The sequence below is a fragment of the Apostichopus japonicus genome, chromosome 11 (assembly GCF_037975245.1).
Source record: "Apostichopus japonicus isolate 1M-3 chromosome 11, ASM3797524v1, whole genome shotgun sequence".
NCBI classification, from domain to species: Eukaryota; Metazoa; Echinodermata; class Holothuroidea; order Aspidochirotida; family Stichopodidae; genus Apostichopus; species Apostichopus japonicus.
Genome location: NC_092571.1, coordinates 17,654,633 through 17,674,638, shown reverse-complemented (window position 1 = coordinate 17,674,638; position 20,006 = coordinate 17,654,633). Strand labels below are relative to the sequence as shown.

At 36.3% G+C, this 20,006-nt stretch overlaps 2 protein-coding genes across 3 annotated transcripts; one reads left to right on the top strand and one right to left on the bottom strand.

Annotated features, from left to right (window-relative positions):
* Positions 1-748: 748 nt before the first annotated feature.
* LOC139975774 (uncharacterized) lies at positions 749-7,584 on the bottom strand. The gene is made up of 5 exons (XM_071983938.1): positions 7,289-7,584; positions 5,624-5,732; positions 4,091-4,207; positions 3,137-3,215; positions 749-2,466 (listed from the first exon to the last, which is right to left on the bottom strand). Exons 1-5 carry the CDS (start codon positions 7,390-7,392, stop codon positions 2,375-2,377), a joined length of 501 nt encoding a protein of 166 aa, XP_071840039.1. The 5' UTR covers positions 7,393-7,584; the 3' UTR covers positions 749-2,374.
* Positions 7,585-10,693: 3,109 nt separating this feature from the next.
* On the top strand, positions 10,694-18,638 carry LOC139975775 (transcription initiation factor TFIID subunit 10-like). Of its 2 annotated transcripts, none has more exons than XM_071983939.1 (5): positions 10,694-12,606; positions 14,977-15,152; positions 16,377-16,441; positions 16,824-16,935; positions 17,443-18,638. In XM_071983939.1, exons 1-5 carry the CDS (start codon positions 12,585-12,587, stop codon positions 17,533-17,535), a joined length of 468 nt encoding a protein of 155 aa, XP_071840040.1. In that variant the 5' UTR covers positions 10,694-12,584; the 3' UTR covers positions 17,536-18,638. The 2 variants fall into 2 exon arrangements, with proteins under 2 accessions (XP_071840040.1, XP_071840041.1); XM_071983940.1 differs by lacking the exon at positions 10,694-12,606 and adding an exon at positions 12,608-12,728.
* The last annotated feature ends 1,368 nt before the right edge of the window (positions 18,639-20,006 follow it).

Genomic DNA, 20,006 nt, shown 5'->3' with positions numbered 1-20,006 from the left:
AATATTAATATATATATAAAATCGTTTATCGATTTTGGCCAGGTTGGCGTTTCACACATTCTTTCTATTATGTCTACTTGCATGTACGTTGTAAAAAGTACGAAAAGCAATAAAAACAGATATGATGGTTTCAATGTCAATAAATATTCATTTCCAATATTTGTTCTAGTACCTTCTTTGTTCTGTTTTGTGTACTTGATATATCTTTTGTCTGCTCTGTATTCTTTCTGTTTTTATTGTGAGGATTCTGCTCTCAAAGTTGATATTAACCACAAATGACGGATACAATAACCTTCAAGGAAAATTTTGATTTCTGGAGAATCCTTCATACGAAAATTCTGGTGAAAGTTTGTTTGAATCTGCGTACGTCTACAGTTTAGTTTAATAATATATCTTTGAAGTATCGAACACACAATGGAGCCTCCCCCAATTGCATTTGAATGCAACTTAGACAACACAAATGCAGAAAGAATATTCACCACACGAAAATTGCTCTCATTTCTTCTTTTTCTCAAAGTCCAATGAAATATTTCTTCATTTTATGACAACTCAAATGTGTAAGTGGTGGAAGATGGGTCATGGTGGGGAGAAGGAATTGGTGCCTCTTATTTCTTAACAAGAGAGGCAGGCTGCTTATGTCAGTTAAAACTCATATTTGAAGAATAACTTGTCTTGACTTGTATAACAATTTGCGAGATAAATATGTAAAATGCTGTCACACCCAGAGAGGAAAAGAAACAAAACTTAATTCACTTTTTGCATAAATTTTATTTTCTCAAAAATCATCCCTTGCAAAATATTGCTTACCATCACAAAAACAATTATTGAAAGACACCGAAAGAATTGATATTTGTCAATTTGCTAGAAAAAAAAAAAAAAAACCATTACATTAACATGATATCAAAAAATGAAATTAAAAGAGAATGATTATATATTCTATATAAATCTAACAAAACTCTTGGCATTTTCTTAATCATTTTCAGTATTCACCTACGAGACGAATATGTTACCGCCTTTACTCAACCTATACAGAAATGGAACAGACAGGAGCAGTTAAAATGTCACGGTTTTACCCACAACCATGGTATACTAAACATTGCCAAAACCATTTTAAAAGTACACACCTAGAGGTTCTGACTCTCCTAATTTATTCCCAGACATAGAGACACATAGAGACACACATAGGGTTGAGACACACATAGAGACACATCCAGCTAAACATTAAAATGTCTCTGTGATGTTAACTCCTTTGAGGGTGGCAGTAAAATGGTGACATACTCCACAATTCAAGGGTAAGATAAATTACCAAATAAGATTTAATCTGCTACTTTATGTCCACCGAATTTGATATTGAAACCAGAAATGATGAAAACTTCAAAACTTTAATAATATAGTTACATTAATTTCCAACTAATACTTTATCTCTGTCAGTTGGGTTAAGGGGTATCCAATTATGTGCAGATATTATAAGACTGAACCGTGATAACACCAAGTAACAACCCATTCCAAATACAGTTTTCAAGCTTATCGGTATTGCCCCGTGCCTGCCCACACCTCTCACAAACTGTTAACATATTCCAAAAAAGCCAGATAAATAAATGTCTCTCATTTAAACACTTTTCATGTTTTGTTTTTTTCACTTATAGTTGGCACAATTAAGGTCTATAATTTTCTCAATTTCAATTTAAAAGAAAAAATTCCACAAATCAAGAAGAAGGAAACAACGTAATCACACTTTTTTAAACTACTTGTAAGCTTGTCAATTTCTGTAGTAGTGAAACTGGTTTGCTGGTCTGTTCTATGCCACTAATGGCCTCTCAGTGTACACAATTTGAGAACACCTAGCAACAAAAAATGATCATCTCACCTCATTGTTCATTTAATACACACAAAATGTTGCTTGTCATCCTACTTTACCCCTTCTCACCCAGTGTATCCCACCTCATCCCACTTCTGTTTCATCCCTGGTATAGGTAGCAAGTCCTCTAGTATTTATTACGATGATTTGAAGATAACTGGGTGAGTATACTATCACTGGTGCTCTGAGTAACGTAGGCCTAAGTAACCTTATTATTACCTGCAAAATATTATTCATCACTCCACTTCTTAACTTCTCACCACCCGCTGTAACCTACCTCGACCCATTTCTATTCCATTCCTGGTTCAACTATCAAGTCTGTCAATATTTAGCACTATCGGCTAACGAGTACTAGGAAAATATTTTATCAATGGTGCTACGAGTGTATTCAGTATTACCTTATCATTATTCATTTACCTGCAAGAAATCTTGTTCATCATCCCCCTTCTCACCCACTGTATCCCACCTCACCCCACTTCTGTTTTTATCCATTGCATAGTAGCTGGCAAGTGGTTTCTAATATTTATCACAATCAGCAGAAGAGTACTGGGTGCAGACTTTGTCACTGGTGCTTTGAGTATAGCCTGTGACGTTATCCAGTTGAGACCCTAAACGTACAAGACAAAAAGAAAAGAGAAGAAGAAGATATCATATTCTGCTGCATTTCAATATTTGCTATCTCATCATCGACAATTATTTTGTGAGTGGAAGCACCAAAAGTAACAGAAACGTGTACATATCACCACCCATGGGCAAAATTTGTCTATAAACTGAGTAACTGAGTTTGGTGACTTTTATCAAGAAAAATAAACTGAATTCACACAAAGTTAGCTAGCTATGATACCATTTGTTAAAGATGACCAGATATATACAACTTGTATTCATTTCTGGGTACTGCACGTTCACATCTTATTTGCTTCTCACACAGTTTATACACAGGAATGTACCCAGGTATCCATACTTCAGGTTATGTAATACCTGGATGGTGCTACACTACAGTACACAAAGTTTTTAACCACAGATGTAAATGACGATGGTATTATCTGGTACAGTATCTCAAGTCTATACATACAAAGATAGATTTATTATTTAGACATAACACCTTGGTAGCACTTAGTGCTGTTCAATGAAGCAACCGACATCAAAGATTCTGTGCGTAAAAGCTACTACACATATTTGCATCAATCTAGCAAATCTCCCCAATTTTCTTTATACAATTTCTCTCTGCTATACGTTACTCGGCTACATTCTCCCGAGAATTAAGCTATTCCACTTTACCTGTAATCAAGTTTTCAAGGTTGCAGTAATTAGTGCCGTAGTCCAGAATAGCATATATCACTTCAGATGTTGAGTGGCCCTGATGTAAACAGAGAGAGAGAGATAGAGAGAAATTTAAACCGCACCAATGAACATATCTGACTGTGAGACATTCTGGCAAGATACAACCGTATACCACCAATTTGAATTTCATACATATCAGTATGTTCCTTTCTGCCTAGTTTCAAGGCCCTGTCCAGTTACTTGTAACTTTTCCATTTCCATGGATTAATAGTGGCCTCGAAGATTACATAACTGCAGCTGGTTCGCATCCGTTTATGGTTTGAAGCAAGAAGCCAGGCTGAAAAGCTTCTCAGCAACAAAAGCTCTAATTCTTGCAGAACATAGATGCTTAGCAATAACACAATTATACAACGGCAAATGTCACATGAGAGTGACATTTACAATGCGAGCACGGGTACTGTACAATATTTAATGTACCCACTACCGTGCAAAATAATGAAATTCAATGTAATGACATAATTTGGTTTTTAAAGGAGCGTGAAAGTTTGTTGGTCTAATCATTAGAACCTACTAGGATATTCTTCAAAAGCAAACAGACAAAAGCAAAAGAGCACAGAAGAAAAACCCAGAAAAAAAGAGATGTGAACATAAGAACATACAATTATAACCCAGCAGGAAGATTCTGACTTTTCTTTTATTTTTTTTTGGGGGGGGGGGGTTGGTGGGGGGGATTTCAAGTTCAACAAGCAGTTTTATCAACAGTTGCTTTTTGACTTCTAACAAAACAAAAGGTTCCACAAAAGTATTTTATACAAATTAATAATAAACAGTCCTTTTGTGACACTAAGGCAACAAACAAACATGGTGAACAAACCATTACCATTTTGTGATGATATCTCAGAAAGTCAGGGTACTTGATAATTCAAACACAGGCTGTCTTAAAGAACTTACCTCCACAGAGCATGTAGCGCCTGTTGTCTCTGTGAACTTGAAGGTCAGATCATCGATGTACCCCTTGTTTGGGGTAGTGTGGGTCGCAGTCAACTGCTCTTTGGTCACACCAGTCAGCTAGAAGGAGATAAAGTAACCTCAGTTGAGATGGAATGAAACAATATGTTGTATGATATAATGCAAATAACTCAGGAGCAGAAACATACATGGTACACTGCAACCGGTCGCCCGCCATGCAACCAAGCCAAGAGAGTGCCCATTAGCCAATAATGCTGCAGCCAAAGTACGAGAGGTTTCAAGTTGATCCACCTGAACAAGGAGTCATATCTCTTTCTCGAACTCTGTTCGCACGTGACCGTACTATACTAGGTAATACTAAGTGTAAAGAGAAGACCATGGTAACTCCACGGAGATAAAGTTACTGGATAAGAAAGACGGTGAACAAATGAACTCTTCCAGTTCACAGAACAAGCCCTGTTTACAGAAGTGAAACAGCTACCATCATCCAAGCTCCTAAATGGTGGTGAAAGAAGTGACCCAGGTGATGCTATATTAACAGGCAAATCCTTGCCATGACATCGACGGTCTTTCAATCACTGGACTAATGACTGACTGGTCGTCCAATGACGATTAAGCAATCCGGTAGCAGTCCACAGTTGGAGCCGCTGGAGGACAAACTGCGGTTCACAATGGCTGCCGATACGAAACCACATTAACATCACTGCCAAGCAGCAGGGACTCCTTTGGTGTGTTCAGATTTATAGAAATCGTACTAAATGATGATAAAGGTAATTGACCGGTATTATATCCCAAAAAGTGGTCTCATAAATAAATAACGAGAATCACTCATCTTCAAAAATATTGCAACAGGTATTCAGCAGCAGAAGCATCGACGGCCGGGAGATTTTAATTTACTTCACGGAATGCTCCTAAACGATATCTGCCATTATTTGTAGCGTCAAAACTGCCATTGCAATGTTTTTGACGTTATTAATACTTTTGGTGCAATACGGATGCTGCATAAGTATTTCACTATGATCAAAATGGCAGCCCTGACTCTGTGTTTAATTGCTCACATTGAAGGAATAATGTCTCATATGAGTTTAAGCAACCAAATAAACTGTCGAACAGTTTCATCAGAAGCTCTAGTTCTAGTTCTTTGACTTTAATACTTTAAGAAGGACAACATAATAAATTATATAACAGGAAATCAAATGTGGGGTTAATTGCAGAGCTTTATTTGGTATTTGAACAGTGCATCCTCAGCACAGGATCCTGAATTCATGAAACACTACCACAGTATAAATGTGCAAAAGACAATATTGCAAACCGATTTAAAAGAGCTTGCTCCAGATCTTTGAAGAGGTCAAAAAAATGGCATGAATGTAATTGATAGGTTGAAACATCGTCAACATTTGTAACACAGGTGTCTCTTAATAACGAGACTGCTTAAAATATGATACAACCCGATTTCAGTTAAAGAAATACAAAATTTTGTTAATATATATATGCTACCATATAATATAACATTACCTTATATAAGCATCGCTCTCCACCACTTGCACAGCCTTCTTTTCCGTTCCACTTCTTGATTTGTGCTTGCAGTTTGTCAGACACATTCTGGCAGCTGACACCAAATTTCCTAAATAGGATTAGAGACAAGTAGGATAAATTGCTCCCTCTGTTTCAGTGCCAACATTTTGCAAAAGCTTTGATGGATGTTATTTCGTAAAAAAACTGAAAATAATGTATAGGTTCTGTGTGCAAGAGTTACAACACATCTTTGCATTTACAGTTTGGACAGTTTGCTTACCAAAATGCTATATGGTCCAAAGTAAGCAAGCCTTCCTTTTCTTTTAGCAATATATTGCATTGCTGCAGTGATTAGTTAGACCCATCAAGTAAATGTAAATACATGCATGAATACATTTTGGAACGGTTGATATTGAAATTGCATAGGTTGCACCGTAGTGTGATGTGGGAGGAACTTGGGCATATAGACACAACTCACCAGAGTTGTGTGGGAAGGGGAAGTTGTATAAAAAATTAAATTGACAATTGAAATGTGCAAAATGTATGTATTAAGTGCTTGTAACAGATCAAGTCTCGAAGTTAGCTCGTTAGATTGTTTCATTAATTTATAAGGGATATTTAACAGCAACAAAGTTGTTACAAACTTTGTCTCTCCAAAATTATTTTGAAATTGAGAAGGCTACTTTACATCCCTTACTTATTTTACTTTTTAAATTGAAATCATGAAGTACTGTAAGAGAGTTAAAATAAATTACTGAAGTCAGATGTTTTGTATAAGGACCAAAGTTCTTGATGAGCTCTTTCAAGTACCTCTAATAACAAAAGTGGAACAATTCAACCAGGGAGACAAGAGACTATAGACGTACTTGATATACTGGTGACAATTTGTAGTCAGCCTACAGTAGGCTTAGCCTAGATGGAATCTACAGTATATTAACAATAATTTGACTTTTGAAAAATTGAGAGGCTCACTTTTGCCATTTAAAAAATCATCAAAATTCAAACTTGAGAAGTTTAACTTCTTCATACTGACTAGCCTAGACCAGTACCAACAAACAATGATATTTCAGCATAAAGACTGGGCCCCCTTGGCCCTTAAAGGGTGTGAAGACTCGTGCAAATGCAGGTAATCTGACCTAGTTTCGAATGAGGTGTAACAGAAGTGTTAAACACCACCATCGATCGCAAAAATACACACACACAGCTTGCTACCATCGGTAATTAGACACTAGTGTATAGTCAGTACATACAGCTGCGGTCAATACATACAGCACAGTGTACAAACAATACAGTGATGGACATCTCAGGTCCAGCTAAAGATAACAAGGTATCACGTTTCATTACTGTACTGTCTGCATTTTGTAGCGACACGAACAAAACGTCACTTGCAAACAACGGAAAGTTAACTTGTTCAGATGACCACACGCGGTTTGGGGCGAGTCTTCAATGCCTTTAAGTAAAGGGCTGCAGGGACTAACCATACCAGCCTAAGCTGTGTGAGTACATAAGATTAAGAACTTGAACTTTGAAGGGCAGATTACTTGCACAATAAGCAGAATAGTAAAGAAACCCATATTTAAAGACTTTTGTTTGATGCAAACAGGACGTAATAAACTATGTCTACGTTAAACTTGGCTAGCTTAAGTTAGGACTGACAAACCTTACCATTCAATTGTGCACTGAGCATGTAATGGGTAAGAGAAACATTCTCTTGCAACCAAGACTGCTAATACCACTGGAAGAATAACGAATGCGCCTTTGAAGAACATGATGAAGATTTTACGTACAGTAGTCTTGGATAACCCTGTCTGGATGACTGTGAAGTATGGCCGCTTGTGTTCATGCAAATAGTCGTGAAAGAAGTTTGAAAGAGTAGGTAATATTATTAACAACGCATCACTTCAAATGACATAGAGCCTAACAAAACTTTTATATAATGTAATACCAAGGGCGTTATGATTTATCACATGATCCGATGCAACTCGACATGTTACACCTTAGGTGTTTGATGATAACGTATAAGTACATCGCGCTCACAACGAAACACTGGTACGGGCTAGCAGGTCCGTCGGCTCTGCTTCAAAACTAAGAGGCAACTCTTGACGGTTAAGAATATTAAGTGAATTTAGATTCTTTTCAGAATTTTAAGTGTTTTAAAAATTGTGTGGATCATTTACAGTCTGATTACTTGTCTCTATCCAACTATTTCGGGCCGAGACACATCTATCCAACGATTGGGTTGGCTTGTATGTGCCATTACCCTGAAACTGAAACACTTAGGAGTTAGACGAAATTACGTAAACATCCGATATGCTAAACGTTACTATTTTCAAACGTTTAAATATGCTAGAATCAGTCAGAATGTTTGGAATTATTCCGCTAGATTTCTCTAAAACACATACATTTCTTGATGAATTTACAATTTACAGGTTGGCCTAACCATGGAGCTATAAACAGAAGGAGAAAACCCACTCTCTAATGTCCGTAAAACAATCAATCATCGCCTTAACCACCCCGCTGAGTTTCGCGACTAATATCAGTAGCGATCATGTTACATCGGGCAGTGCGAAGCGACCGCGCGAGCTCCTTTGATCTTGCATCATTGTAACCGCCGCAAATGGAGAAAACGACTGGTTGTGTAAAAATAAGCTTATGAATATGCATGTACTAAAGTTCAAAGTGCGTCAAGTGCATGTTTAATTCTGTTTTCTAGCGCCATGGTGACAGCTTCGAGATTAAAATCTGATTAAGTCCAACGCTAAAAGCTATATCTTTGGTCTAAAAGAAACCCGATATCGTTGTACGAAACATGCACTGAGTTAGCCTTGTTTTTCAAGATTCAGATTTTACTGACTTCGACCGAAAAACTGCCCTGTTTTTCGCGGATTTTCTCGCTTTCCGGACATTTCCGGATAGAATTCCATCGTGTTATGTGCTTAGGACGACCTATTGTTCACAGTGTACAACGACAGGATAGTGTACGGGTATGTACGAAAATGCTATTCGACTTAGAATTTGCTATGTATTTTCACTCTGACTGCCGAAATTACAGGTTGCACAAAATGGCGTCTGTGATAACTTGCACAATGACACGGATGCAGTCAAAGAGTAATTGTTTTTAAAGTGATTTTAATAATGATGCTCAAAATATATGAACATTAGCCCATTTCATGAGGGTTAAAATTGTAGTCCACTGGCCATAGGCTAGGCCTAATTATAATAAGTGTTACTGTTAGGGTCGAGAGCCTTGGCCTATAATATAAATAATAATATTACTAGTCCCTTGCTTGTCCAATCTCAAGTGTGAATGAAAATACTTATTGTAAGACATGTTGTGAACACTTAACTGAGATTCAAGGGCTACATTAAGCCTTAACATTGTCAGTAACCCTGGGTCAGTAGCCAACAAAAGAAGAATCTCTGTTCGATTGCTTGATTTATATTTATTCGATTGGCCTAATATTTTTGTGGCTCATGCCCTGGGCTAGATTGGGCCTAGTGGATTAAGTTACATAACATAGACCATGTGTAGGCTGGTGTAGTTGCTGCTGTGGCAATGTGACCTACCCACCAGTAAATAAAAAATACAAATCCATGCAGGCTCTAAGCCCATGGCCCTTGAAAATATGGATAATTTTCTAAATAGTTATGTGCAGGCCCCTGTCCTGACTATATTGGCTTCTTGAAAATGTTCATAAAGTAGGAGTTTAGGTAGATTCCATTGCAAACCAGATGCATTGGATTGAACTGCAATTGTGCAATAAAATACTGTATTTATGTCTCTTACGGTACTACAAAGAACTGACTGCACTGGGCCACATTGTTACATCACTGCATTTATTGAATTGAATTAGAAGGTATTGTCCACAATAGGAAATTCGGCTTACACAGGTCGATAAACGAAAAAAGAAAAGAAATAAAGAAAAGAAATAGTATAAGTATCAAGTACCATTGATGCTCAAAAGAAAGATTTCCTTCTGTTTTATTCAATAAGTTTATTGACCCATTTGGAAAAAAAAACATTGATTTTATGTGGGAAGTAAAAGTAGGCCTGCATGTAAATTAAAACATAATGTTAACTTGCTTACACTTTGGCCATTTCTTTTTCTCAAGGTATGACTAGTGCCCATCGGGAATGCTTAAGAACATTGTGCTGATTATGTGGCAGCTCAAAGACCATCCCAAGTGACAAGGCACCAAAAACTAAACAGGGCTACCATGCTTGGATATTGGGCACAATGTTTTGTCCTTGATGGTTGCAAGTTCCAAGGCAATCAGTTCATTACGTAGTTACTGCCGCAAAAGGCCAAGAGAGGAGGAAGCAGATCGCAGTTAAACCAACTTTTTCACTTTATGTATGGAACAATTTTTCAGTACATTTCCATATGAAGTAACAGAATTTATTTTATTTTTTCGTGGAACTGGTAAATTGTAATAATGAGAGAACTCGAACTGATTTTATTGTTCTGGATTTATTTCACAGTATTTTAATTTTTTATTTGTACCTTTGTTGTTCTAGTACTTAAAGTGGGGATTTCTGCTAGAAGAACATTGTCATTTGTCCATGTGCTCTAGATTATTTTTTGGTGGAACTAGTACAGTATATTTAAATAACAATGTGGTGATTTGATCTTGTATAGTTTTCATGTTATATTGTGAAGTAGTTTTATTTTCCTTTTGTTTAGTACAATATATACAGTAAAGGAACTCCAACTTGCTGTTCTGTTTTTTGCCAGCTCTCATTATTTCACAGCCCTATAGTTTACACTGCTTAGCAATATGATGATAGAAATAGCAAAGGTAGTGTAGGGAAAGGTGCCCTTATAATCATATGCATAACATTGAATAGTCAAGTTGTCAACCAGAGAGCAGTGGTCAAGCGACTAAAAGGAGGTGCCATCCTGGCTGTTACATTGTGCCCATTGGGGATTAAAATCACATTTTGTGCTCGAATTATGTCCATATAAGTAAACTCATGTAGCTAAATACATTTTAATTTTGCTGGCACAAAGCCTAGGAAGGTAGTGGGGTGGGAGGGGTTAGTGGGTGTCTTAAGGAGTGAAGGTGGGTCAAGAGAAGGAGCCAGTGTGATGGTATTGATGGTGAGTTTATGGAGCTCCAAATGCCAAAGGTAGTATGAGGGTTTTACTTTTGAGAGATAGGGAGTTGGGCATCTGCGAAAATTGTGGGAAGGATTCTAAATGCTGGTGAGGATATTGGGGGTGTAGAGAAGACTAAGCTAGTAAGCTTTGCCAACAGAGAAAGAAAGGGATGAAATCGTCCATGCTGAGCTATGGTGCTTCTTTCAAGAGGGTGTTAATATTGCGAAGGTGAGTTTTGTGGTTGTCACTGTGGCGATGCTGCCAGTCCAATTTAGAGCGGATGGTGTCCTACCTACCAGACCTACAGTAGGTGGTGTTGAAGAGAAAGCATGTGTCACCTTTGACCTTCATCAATAAAATTTACAAGGAAACAAATCACAACAAAGTTTAAACTTTTAATTTGTACAAAACTGACAATATTCTAGTTCCACTATATTTCTCTGAACTAAAGTAAACTTGTTATAAGCTTGAAAGATGAGGTTTGTCATGGAAAGAACAAACAAACTATGTAAGTATACAACATAATTATCATAAAATCAACATATATAGATACCAATCATGTTACTCTCAGTTTCACTCCTTGCTTTCACTTGCCAATTCTTTTCTGAATGGTTTTTCTCCTTTCTTGCTACAAGAAGTCTTCCTTTTATTTTTAACTTATCTCCATGTACATTCTAACAAAAGCATTTACTCTTAATTTTACCCAATAAACAACAAACGTATGAAATTTGAAGCAACTGCCCACTTAAGTCCTCGTTTAACAATTCTTTAACAAGATCTGCCCACCGACTTGAACTGGCTTGTGTTGCAGAAGTTTTTGCAGAAGATGGTCTTTCACATTTTTATTTCTCAAAATAAGCAAGGTCTTCATGTTTAAAATTTGCTTTGTCTGAAATTCCAGTCTTGAAAAACATGAAAATATTATCATTAACTAAGAGTAATCCACCTCTATTTTGTTTTTCCACCCAGGCTTTAGTGTAATCCAAAAAACTGTGACCTTCACCTGCAACAGACATACAGTTTAAGCACTGTAAAAATATTAAAGCATACTGCTATAAAGCTTAACTTTCATGTAACGTTTTTTTAATGGCAAATGGCACATAACCTGCTAATTATCTTAGAAATTGTTCCTCATGTTTTTCAACAATTAATGTATCTTCCAAATTTATGTCGTCTGGAACATCCAGCCTCTCAAACTCTTCAATCATCAGCTTCACCATAAATTCAACTATATCCTGTAGCATGAACATTTCTAATGTCCTCGGCGGATGCAAAGTTTTCTGGCAGCCATGTTTCGTGTTATATTAATTTTGTTAATTTATAACACTAGGTTCCCAATGCAATAACAAACAGCGCTAACGTTATTTGCCTAACGAACGAAGAAAGGTTTTATCGGAAAATACTTGACTGGAAGTACCTATTTCGCCATTACTTGTTCATATATTGCGATGAAACATATGCTGAGATAAACAATTAATTATTAAGTACGAATCTTCGAATGATTCGGTGAGAAATAAAAGATATATTTTGATCGAAATTTTCACAAGTACGCGTAACGTAACATACATGAGTACTGTGTATACTATTTCAATTACATATACGTTAGGATCGGAGTGTCTGTTGTTATGTTGCGAGGGACGCTATATACGAAATGACCTTTGTACCAGGATTACGTAATAGCTGATGATGGCTTTACTCGTGTTTGTGCCCTGAGGCATGTTTACTTATGGCGATCAAATTTTGTCGGTTACAATGATACTTCAAAGTGGGTTTTCTCCTTCTGTTTATAGCTCCATGGCCTAACCAATAATCTATATGCAGCCTAGGCACAGGTGAAAACAACAATATCATCACGGAGCATGGACAGCAAACCTATTTTGGGTAATATCTTTGTCTAATTGGATAAGATGTGATGTTAGCGTTATATGCGTTAAGTTAACCTCTACAAACATGCATCGTAAATCGAGCGTATATATACGGCTCTGACAATCACATGTCCTAAGGTAAAAAGTAAGGCCTAGCCTAGGTTATACACAAAGCATTGTCAAACTAGGCCCACAGTAACTGTATCAGAGGACATAGGCTATGTTGGTTTCATTTGTGAGCATGAAAATGTGTAGTGTTTGATGAACAGAAAGGAAACCAGACAACTGGGTGAATGCGTTCAGTTTTGGTGAAACATGGAAAGACTTGCAGTTGCAAGTAGAGTTAAGACTTTATTATGACGTTCTTCGGAAATTACATATTACCATCACTTAGTGAAGCTAACCAACAGTGTAAATTTGCAAAGCTATGTAAAGTCATCACAATGAAAGTAACTTTTGTTTATTTTAGCGTATTTATAATGGCTAGACTGTTATTTGCTTGTGTCCAATGAAGGAAATATTCTCTATATTATTCTTCTAGAACTTTCTTTTTTACTTGTTCTGTTTAAATTAAAACACATGATAGTGTGTAAACACATTTAAGATCATCCAAGTGAATTCCGGACTCACTCTTTTGAAGTAGATTGTGTCATAATAGGACCCTCAATTTCCCCCAAAATTTGATTTGATTTGATTATTTTGTTTTTTCACGTGCAAATATACAAGGTGAAAGGAAGTCTTCTATAAAGCATACAATAGCTTAACAATGTAGAAGACTCCCTGAAGAAAGAAAAGAGAAGAAAAAATTAAAGATCAAATTAAACGTTTTGACAATAAATCAATTATATGATATTTTAATTAATATGATGCAATTATTTCTTTAATATAACATTTTCTAAATGTTCTACACGATAATTTATTTTTAATAATGTCAGTAATAGAATTCCAGGTTTTTATTGAGCGATTTCTGAGGCTTAACATTCCTGTTGAGGTATTCGTGTAATGATAATGTGCATGATTTGCGTGTCTTGTGTTGTGGTGATGTATATCCGAATTACTGATTAAATAATTATGAAATGCATTAGGTAGGAGTCCATTCCAAGCCTTATAAGTGAAGGTGGCAAGATTTACACGTATTATGTCATTTCAAAATTCAGCATTACTACTTATTGGTGGAACCCACCCACCTAATTATGAAAGCAATAAATAACTTTGTAATATACTGGGTAGATTTTTCATACAGCATTGTTACAAACGCAATCTTTTATCCAAGGATGCACAACCTTCATATTGCTTGCGTCCTGCGGACGGACACTTTTTTTGGGTGGGGGGGCGGGGAACAAACCGCAAGCTCACAACTAGGCCCATGCAAAGCATAGCAAACACTTTTTTGTACTGTATATCTTTCTTTCTTTTAAAAAGCCACAACTTCTGAAAAGAACCAAAATTTCTTCCAATCCTTTGTACAGATGATTGAATTTGTTTGAAAACAATTAAATCATAACAATCAACCGGAAAGTACGGAGTAACAACACTCCTATTACAGAGATATTTATGCTGAAATTAGTCAATGATGCATAACCAAATTTCCTGAGATTTGATTATCTAATATTCCTTTACCATTGTCTGCAAACATTCTTGCATCTATAGTGATCAATGAACACAAAGTGTGTTGTTTAAATGCAACTAATGCAATGTTACTGTCCCCTGTGTAGAGATAACAAAGTTTGTGCTATAGGCTTTCATATGTATGCACTCAAATATCATCATGTTAGGCCTTGTTGACACATATTTTGACAAGATGCACCCATGATACTAGGCAGTTGTAGTTGAATTGTTTTATAAGAATATGAATCATATATATATATGTGAATCATTGTTTGATCACAAAATGTTATGAGACATTTATGAATTCTGTGGGTAGCTAATATACATCTGATACTGAAAAGGATTTTAATCTCACAGTACAGTATGTTTGTTCTCTCCGCATTGAGAGCTACTAGAGTAAAATGTACAATCACACCACAGTAATTTGTATATCGCAGTCCCTTTGACCACATCCTTCAGTTAAATTTTTTGTGAGTGTAAACTATATACTTAATACGTCGTCAAAAGTAGCCATTAGCACTTGAATTTTTAATCTACATTGAATTTACATACTGTAATGGGGAAGGGGTTGGAACTGGCTGGGATTGGGCTGACTTGCGTATAGTGAGTGGATGCAAATATTTTTAAGACGTGTCCACTCTTAAAATCCCGGTAACAATACTATCATAGGTATAACATTGTAACTTCAATCTGTTAAAATGTACACGCAATAGCAAGTGACATAATAAATAATAGTAAAAATGTCTGTTTTTAAATTTTGTTTTGTTTTTTTCAACAGAAAATGGGGGAGGACCGCAATCCAGTCCAAACATGGCACTGGCTAGTCAGAATTCTACCAACTCAAACTCCAGTAGTACGTCATCAGAAATTGAAGATAAACAGCTGGAGGGAGTCCAATTAGCTGGTGACTCCCTGGAAGATATGTTAAACCATATGGGAGACTATGCGCCCACGGTAAGTAAAGAGTCTGTGATAATGACGCATGGTACTGCGCCTACACTGTAAGCAGGCAATACCCTCACCATGTCGACTACTGCATCTCCCCCCCCCCCCACTCCCCCAATCTATGCTGCTGTTATGTGTACAAAAACGTTAGAAGTTTAATACAGGACACGAGTATTGTGCCTCTACAGCACAGGGTTGCTGTCAACAGTAAAAGAATACTTCAAATATATTAAGGGGAACATACTGTTCTGTACGTGTAACGTATCCTAGGTCATGTTTTTCCAAGTAATTCCGACGTGTCACTCTGAAGTATTGGTAGAATTAATACATAAATACAAGCCTACTCGATCTCTACGCTCAGAATCCAAGTCCTTACTTACCAAACCTGTCATTAAAACTTCTACTTACGGAAACAGGCGTTTCGATTACTCCTCTGCGACATTATGGAACAGTTTATCGGAGGAAGCTAAGTGTTCCAAAAATATAGATGAATTTAAAAAACTAGTCAAAACCTTTCTATTTAGATCTGCATTCCATTAACCGTGCTTTCTATACTATTTATATTGTCACATTACAATGCATTTTCCATTTTGCATTTACTGTATAGCGCTTTTAAAATTTAAAATTTTTCACATACTGTATATATATATTTTAAATTTTAAGAATTTGTTTGTATAATTTTCGATTTCCCATTTGCAGATTTCTTATACAATTTATTGTCAGATTGTATATAACAAATTTTCTACCCTTTTTATACCTTACATTATCGATTTATATATTTGTGTATCATGTTTGTATGTATTTTACTGTAAAGCGCCTTAGAGCAATTTCTGATTGGATAAGGCGCTATAGAAATTTTGTATATTAAATAAAATAAATAAATAAAGTAGTTGTGAAGTGGCTACATCACATGTAGTGAAGGGTGAAGCAAGCAGGTGTCAAGTCATAGATGTGTGTCAACCCAAAGCAGTTTGGTTTGCATATTTGTCTACTCTTTGATCTTGGCTTGGTTAAGAATCCAAGTTAACTTTAAGGTGCCTGAAGTAGGTTGGTGTTTGGGTGTGCTAAATACCACGGTCATATTACAAATTTACGATGCATTCAATTATGAAGTCGAAATTTAATACGAAGTTTGAAAGAGAACAAACCACATGTTTAGTCTGTTTGCATTGGGAAGGTGTTAACTGAACTGCACTTATTTTGACAAAGAAATTTTTTATTTTCTCTGTGAAGATTCCAGAGGCAGTGACTGGTTATTATCTCAACAGAGCCGGCTTTGAAACGGCAGATCCAAGACTGTAAGTACCATCTTCTGTGTGAACGGTAATTGACCTCTGACAGCTCTCAAAGCTGAGATGGAGTTATAGAAAATTGTGAGAGTTGTATTTTTATAAATGTGCTAGTTAAGGTATAATTTTGTGTCCTTGAATTGTAATAGGTTACACATATTTAAGCAAGAAGTTTGCAAATTGATACTAAGAATTTTATTGATGAAGTTGTTTGCAAAGGTGTTCCAGCTATTGTAGGGTTTTTTTAAAAAGTAATTTATGGAGTCCTTGGGAACAAATAAATCAGGGGGAACTGTAAATGCTCTTATAAATTTTATTTAAAACACGAAAAAAATCCCCATCAGTGTTCTGCTGTTGTGACACTTTAAGAACTTTTATATTCCCCATCTAGAGTAAGAGTTGTTTCCCTGGCAGCCCAGAAATTCATTTCAGACATCGCCAATGACGCTCTTCAACACTGCAGGATGAAGGGATCAGTCCAAACTGCAAGAAGACCAGGAAAGGTATGATCAAGGGATTAGCTGTAGGGTGAGGGATTAGCTATGGGATGAGGGATTAGTTACAGGGTGAGGGATTAGTTATGTGATGAGGGATTAGTTACAGGGTGAGGGATTAGCTATGGGATGAGCGTTTAGTTACAGGGTGAGGGATTAGCTATGGGGTGCTTATTCATAGGAAGAGGTTCACTAAGGAATTTAGCTTCAGTGCGTTTATAAGCATACTTGGTTGTTTAAGCCATTTCACTCGACTATATTGTAACCTGTCTCAGTATATGAGTATATCATGTTTGTGTAAGACTGTTTCTTATCCCTGTAAATTGATTGCCTTTTGCAGGTTTTATACATTAGCCTTCAGGCTTCTGCTCAAATGAGCATTACTAGGCCGTTCAATAAACTGTACAGTACATATAGGACATATATATTTCTCTTTATTCATCTTTTTTCAACAGTTTACAAAGTATTATAAACATAAACGATAACTGTATTACTTTCTTATCTGGTCCTTCTTAGCAAGACAAAAGGTACACATTAACCATGGATGACTTGAGTGCTGCGCTATCTGACCACGGAATCAACGTCAAGAAACCGGTGTATTTCACTTAGGGACTAACCATCTCTGAAGAGACCTTGTGGAGGGCCAGTGACTATACTGATATCAGGGCAAACTGTCAGTGTTCAAAATTGGACTCCGAGAAGTTGAGTTGTCTTGTTGTATTTGGCAGTAATGGCATTTGGTTGATTGGTAAGGTGATAGAAATAAGTATCATTTCACCTTAAACTAGAGAGAGTGACAACGATTTAACTTGAGACAGGGACAACGCAGTTTTGAGAAAAATTGGACCTTTAAGCACAAGAAGAGAACAAAACCGACAGAATGGCTTTGCGACCCTACAGTATTTATTTAAGCCTTTGTAGATATTGAAGAAAAGATGGTTATTGTGCGGCCATCAAAGTTAGCCAACAGAGATGTTTGTGTATTCCAAGAATTGTATACAGACATTGACAGCATGCAATGACATCATTGACAGGTATCAAGTGTTGTAGAAAGACAGAAGGTCAAAGGTCATGAAATGTTATTTATTTTAAGGTAAGTATGACTAAAGGGGCGTGTCAAATGAGATGTTATCGAACAGAGCTGTAAGAAACTCGCAATGCACAATACAAACTGTACATATATTGTAAGTTTGCTTTATTGACAGGCGATCAAAGCAACAAGAGAGACTGTTTGGTGGGCGTTTCATTTTTTTTGTCTCTTGTAATTTAAGCAGAGCAACATTTAGTCCGGGCTTGTACCACATACATTGTTGCAGCTAACTACCAGCTCCTGTAGTTGGACCAGCAAAGAGAGACTATCATAGCAGTTGGTTTTAGCGATTGAAGGGATGGATTGGGGGGGTGGAGGGACCTGCTGGTTAAATTGAAGTTATGTTATATAATGATGATCAATGTAAACAGGACAACAAAAAAAACAGTATATACATACTTGTTGAGTTAACAGTGTCAAAGGACTGGCAATTGTGACCTCGATTGCTTTCAATCCTTTTATACATACATATCCATTGATTTTAATTTGTTAAGTTTACAGGTTTACAACAGGACCAGCAAACATTGTAACTTATGAAAAATTCCTTGAAAATCATGGCTTTTATTAAAAAATTATAAAAATTTAAATGAAGAGTTTGTAATAAGGTGTAAATGACTTGTCTCAACCATGGAGCTATAAACAGAAGGAGAAAACCCACTTTGAAGTATCATTGTAACCGACAAAATTTGATCGCCATAAGTAAACATGCCTCAGGGCACAAACACGAGTAAAGCCATCATCAGCTATTACGTAATCCTGGTACAAAGGTCATTTCGTATATAGCGTCCCTCGCAACATAACAACAGACACTCCGATCCTAACGTATATGTAATTGAAATAGTATACACAGTACTCATGTATGTTACGTTACGCGTACTTGTGAAAATTTCGATCAAAATATATCTTTTATTTCTCACCGAATCATTCGAAGATTCGTACTTAATAATTAATTGTTTATCTCAGCATATGTTTCATCGCAATATATGAACAAGTAATGGCGAAATAGGTACTTCCAGTCAAGTATTTTCCGATAAAACCTTTCTTCGTTCGTTAGGCAAATAACGTTAGCGCTGTTTGTTATTGCATTGGGAACCTAGTGTTATAAATTAACAAAATTAATATAACACGAAACATGGCTGCCAGAAAACTTTGCATCCGCCGAGGACATTAGAAATGTTCATGCTACAGGATATAGTTGAATTTATGGTGAAGCTGATGATTGAAGAGTTTGAGAGGCTGGATGTTCCAGACGACATAAATTTGGAAGATACATTAATTGTTGAAAAACATGAGGAACAATTTCTAAGATAATTAGCAGGTTATGTGCCATTTGCCATTAAAAAAACGTTACATGAAAGTTAAGCTTTATAGCAGTATGCTTTAATATTTTTACAGTGCTTAAACTGTATGTCTGTTGCAGGTGAAGGTCACAGTTTTTTGGATTACACTAAAGCCTGGGTGGAAAAACAAAATAGAGGTGGATTACTCTTAGTTAATGATAATATTTTCATGTTTTTCAAGACTGGAATTTCAGACAAAGCAAATTTTAAACATGAAGACCTTGCTTATTTTGAGAAATAAAAATGTGAAAGACCATCTTCTGCAAAAACTTCTGCAACACAAGCCAGTTCAAGTCGGTGGGCAGATCTTGTTAAAGAATTGTTAAACGAGGACTTAAGTGGGCAGTTGCTTCAAATTTCATACGTTTGTTGTTTATTGGGTAAAATTAAGAGTAAATGCTTTTGTTAGAATGTACATGGAGATAAGTTAAAAATAAAAGGAAGACTTCTTGTAGCAAGAAAGGAGAAAAACCATTCAGAAAAGAATTGGCAAGTGAAAGCAAGGAGTGAAACTGAGAGTAACATGATTGGTATCTATATATGTTGATTTTATGATAATTATGTTGTATACTTACATAGTTTGTTTGTTCTTTCCATGACAAACCTCATCTTTCAAGCTTATAACAAGTTTACTTTAGTTCAGAGAAATA

Bases quoted from the DNA above. Each gene is read 5' to 3' on its own strand.
- LOC139975774 (XM_071983938.1), bottom strand. From the start codon at position 7,392: ATGTTCTTCAAAGGCGCATTCGTTATTCTTCCAGTGGTATTAGCAGTC. The intron at 3,216-4,090 runs GTAAGTTCTTTA...TGTTTACATCAG, and splicing joins GCGCTACATGCTCTGTGGAG to GGCCACTCAACATCTGAAGT. The intron at 2,467-3,136 runs GTAAAGTGGAAT...TTGTACGTTTAG, and splicing joins CCTTGAAAACTTGATTACAG to GGTCTCAACTGGATAACGTC.
- LOC139975775 (XM_071983939.1), top strand. From the start codon at position 12,585: ATGGACAGCAAACCTATTTTGG. The intron at 16,442-16,823 runs GTAAGTACCATC...TTCCCCATCTAG, and splicing joins GAAACGGCAGATCCAAGACT to AGTAAGAGTTGTTTCCCTGG. The intron at 16,936-17,442 runs GTATGATCAAGG...GGTCCTTCTTAG, and splicing joins CTGCAAGAAGACCAGGAAAG to CAAGACAAAAGGTACACATT.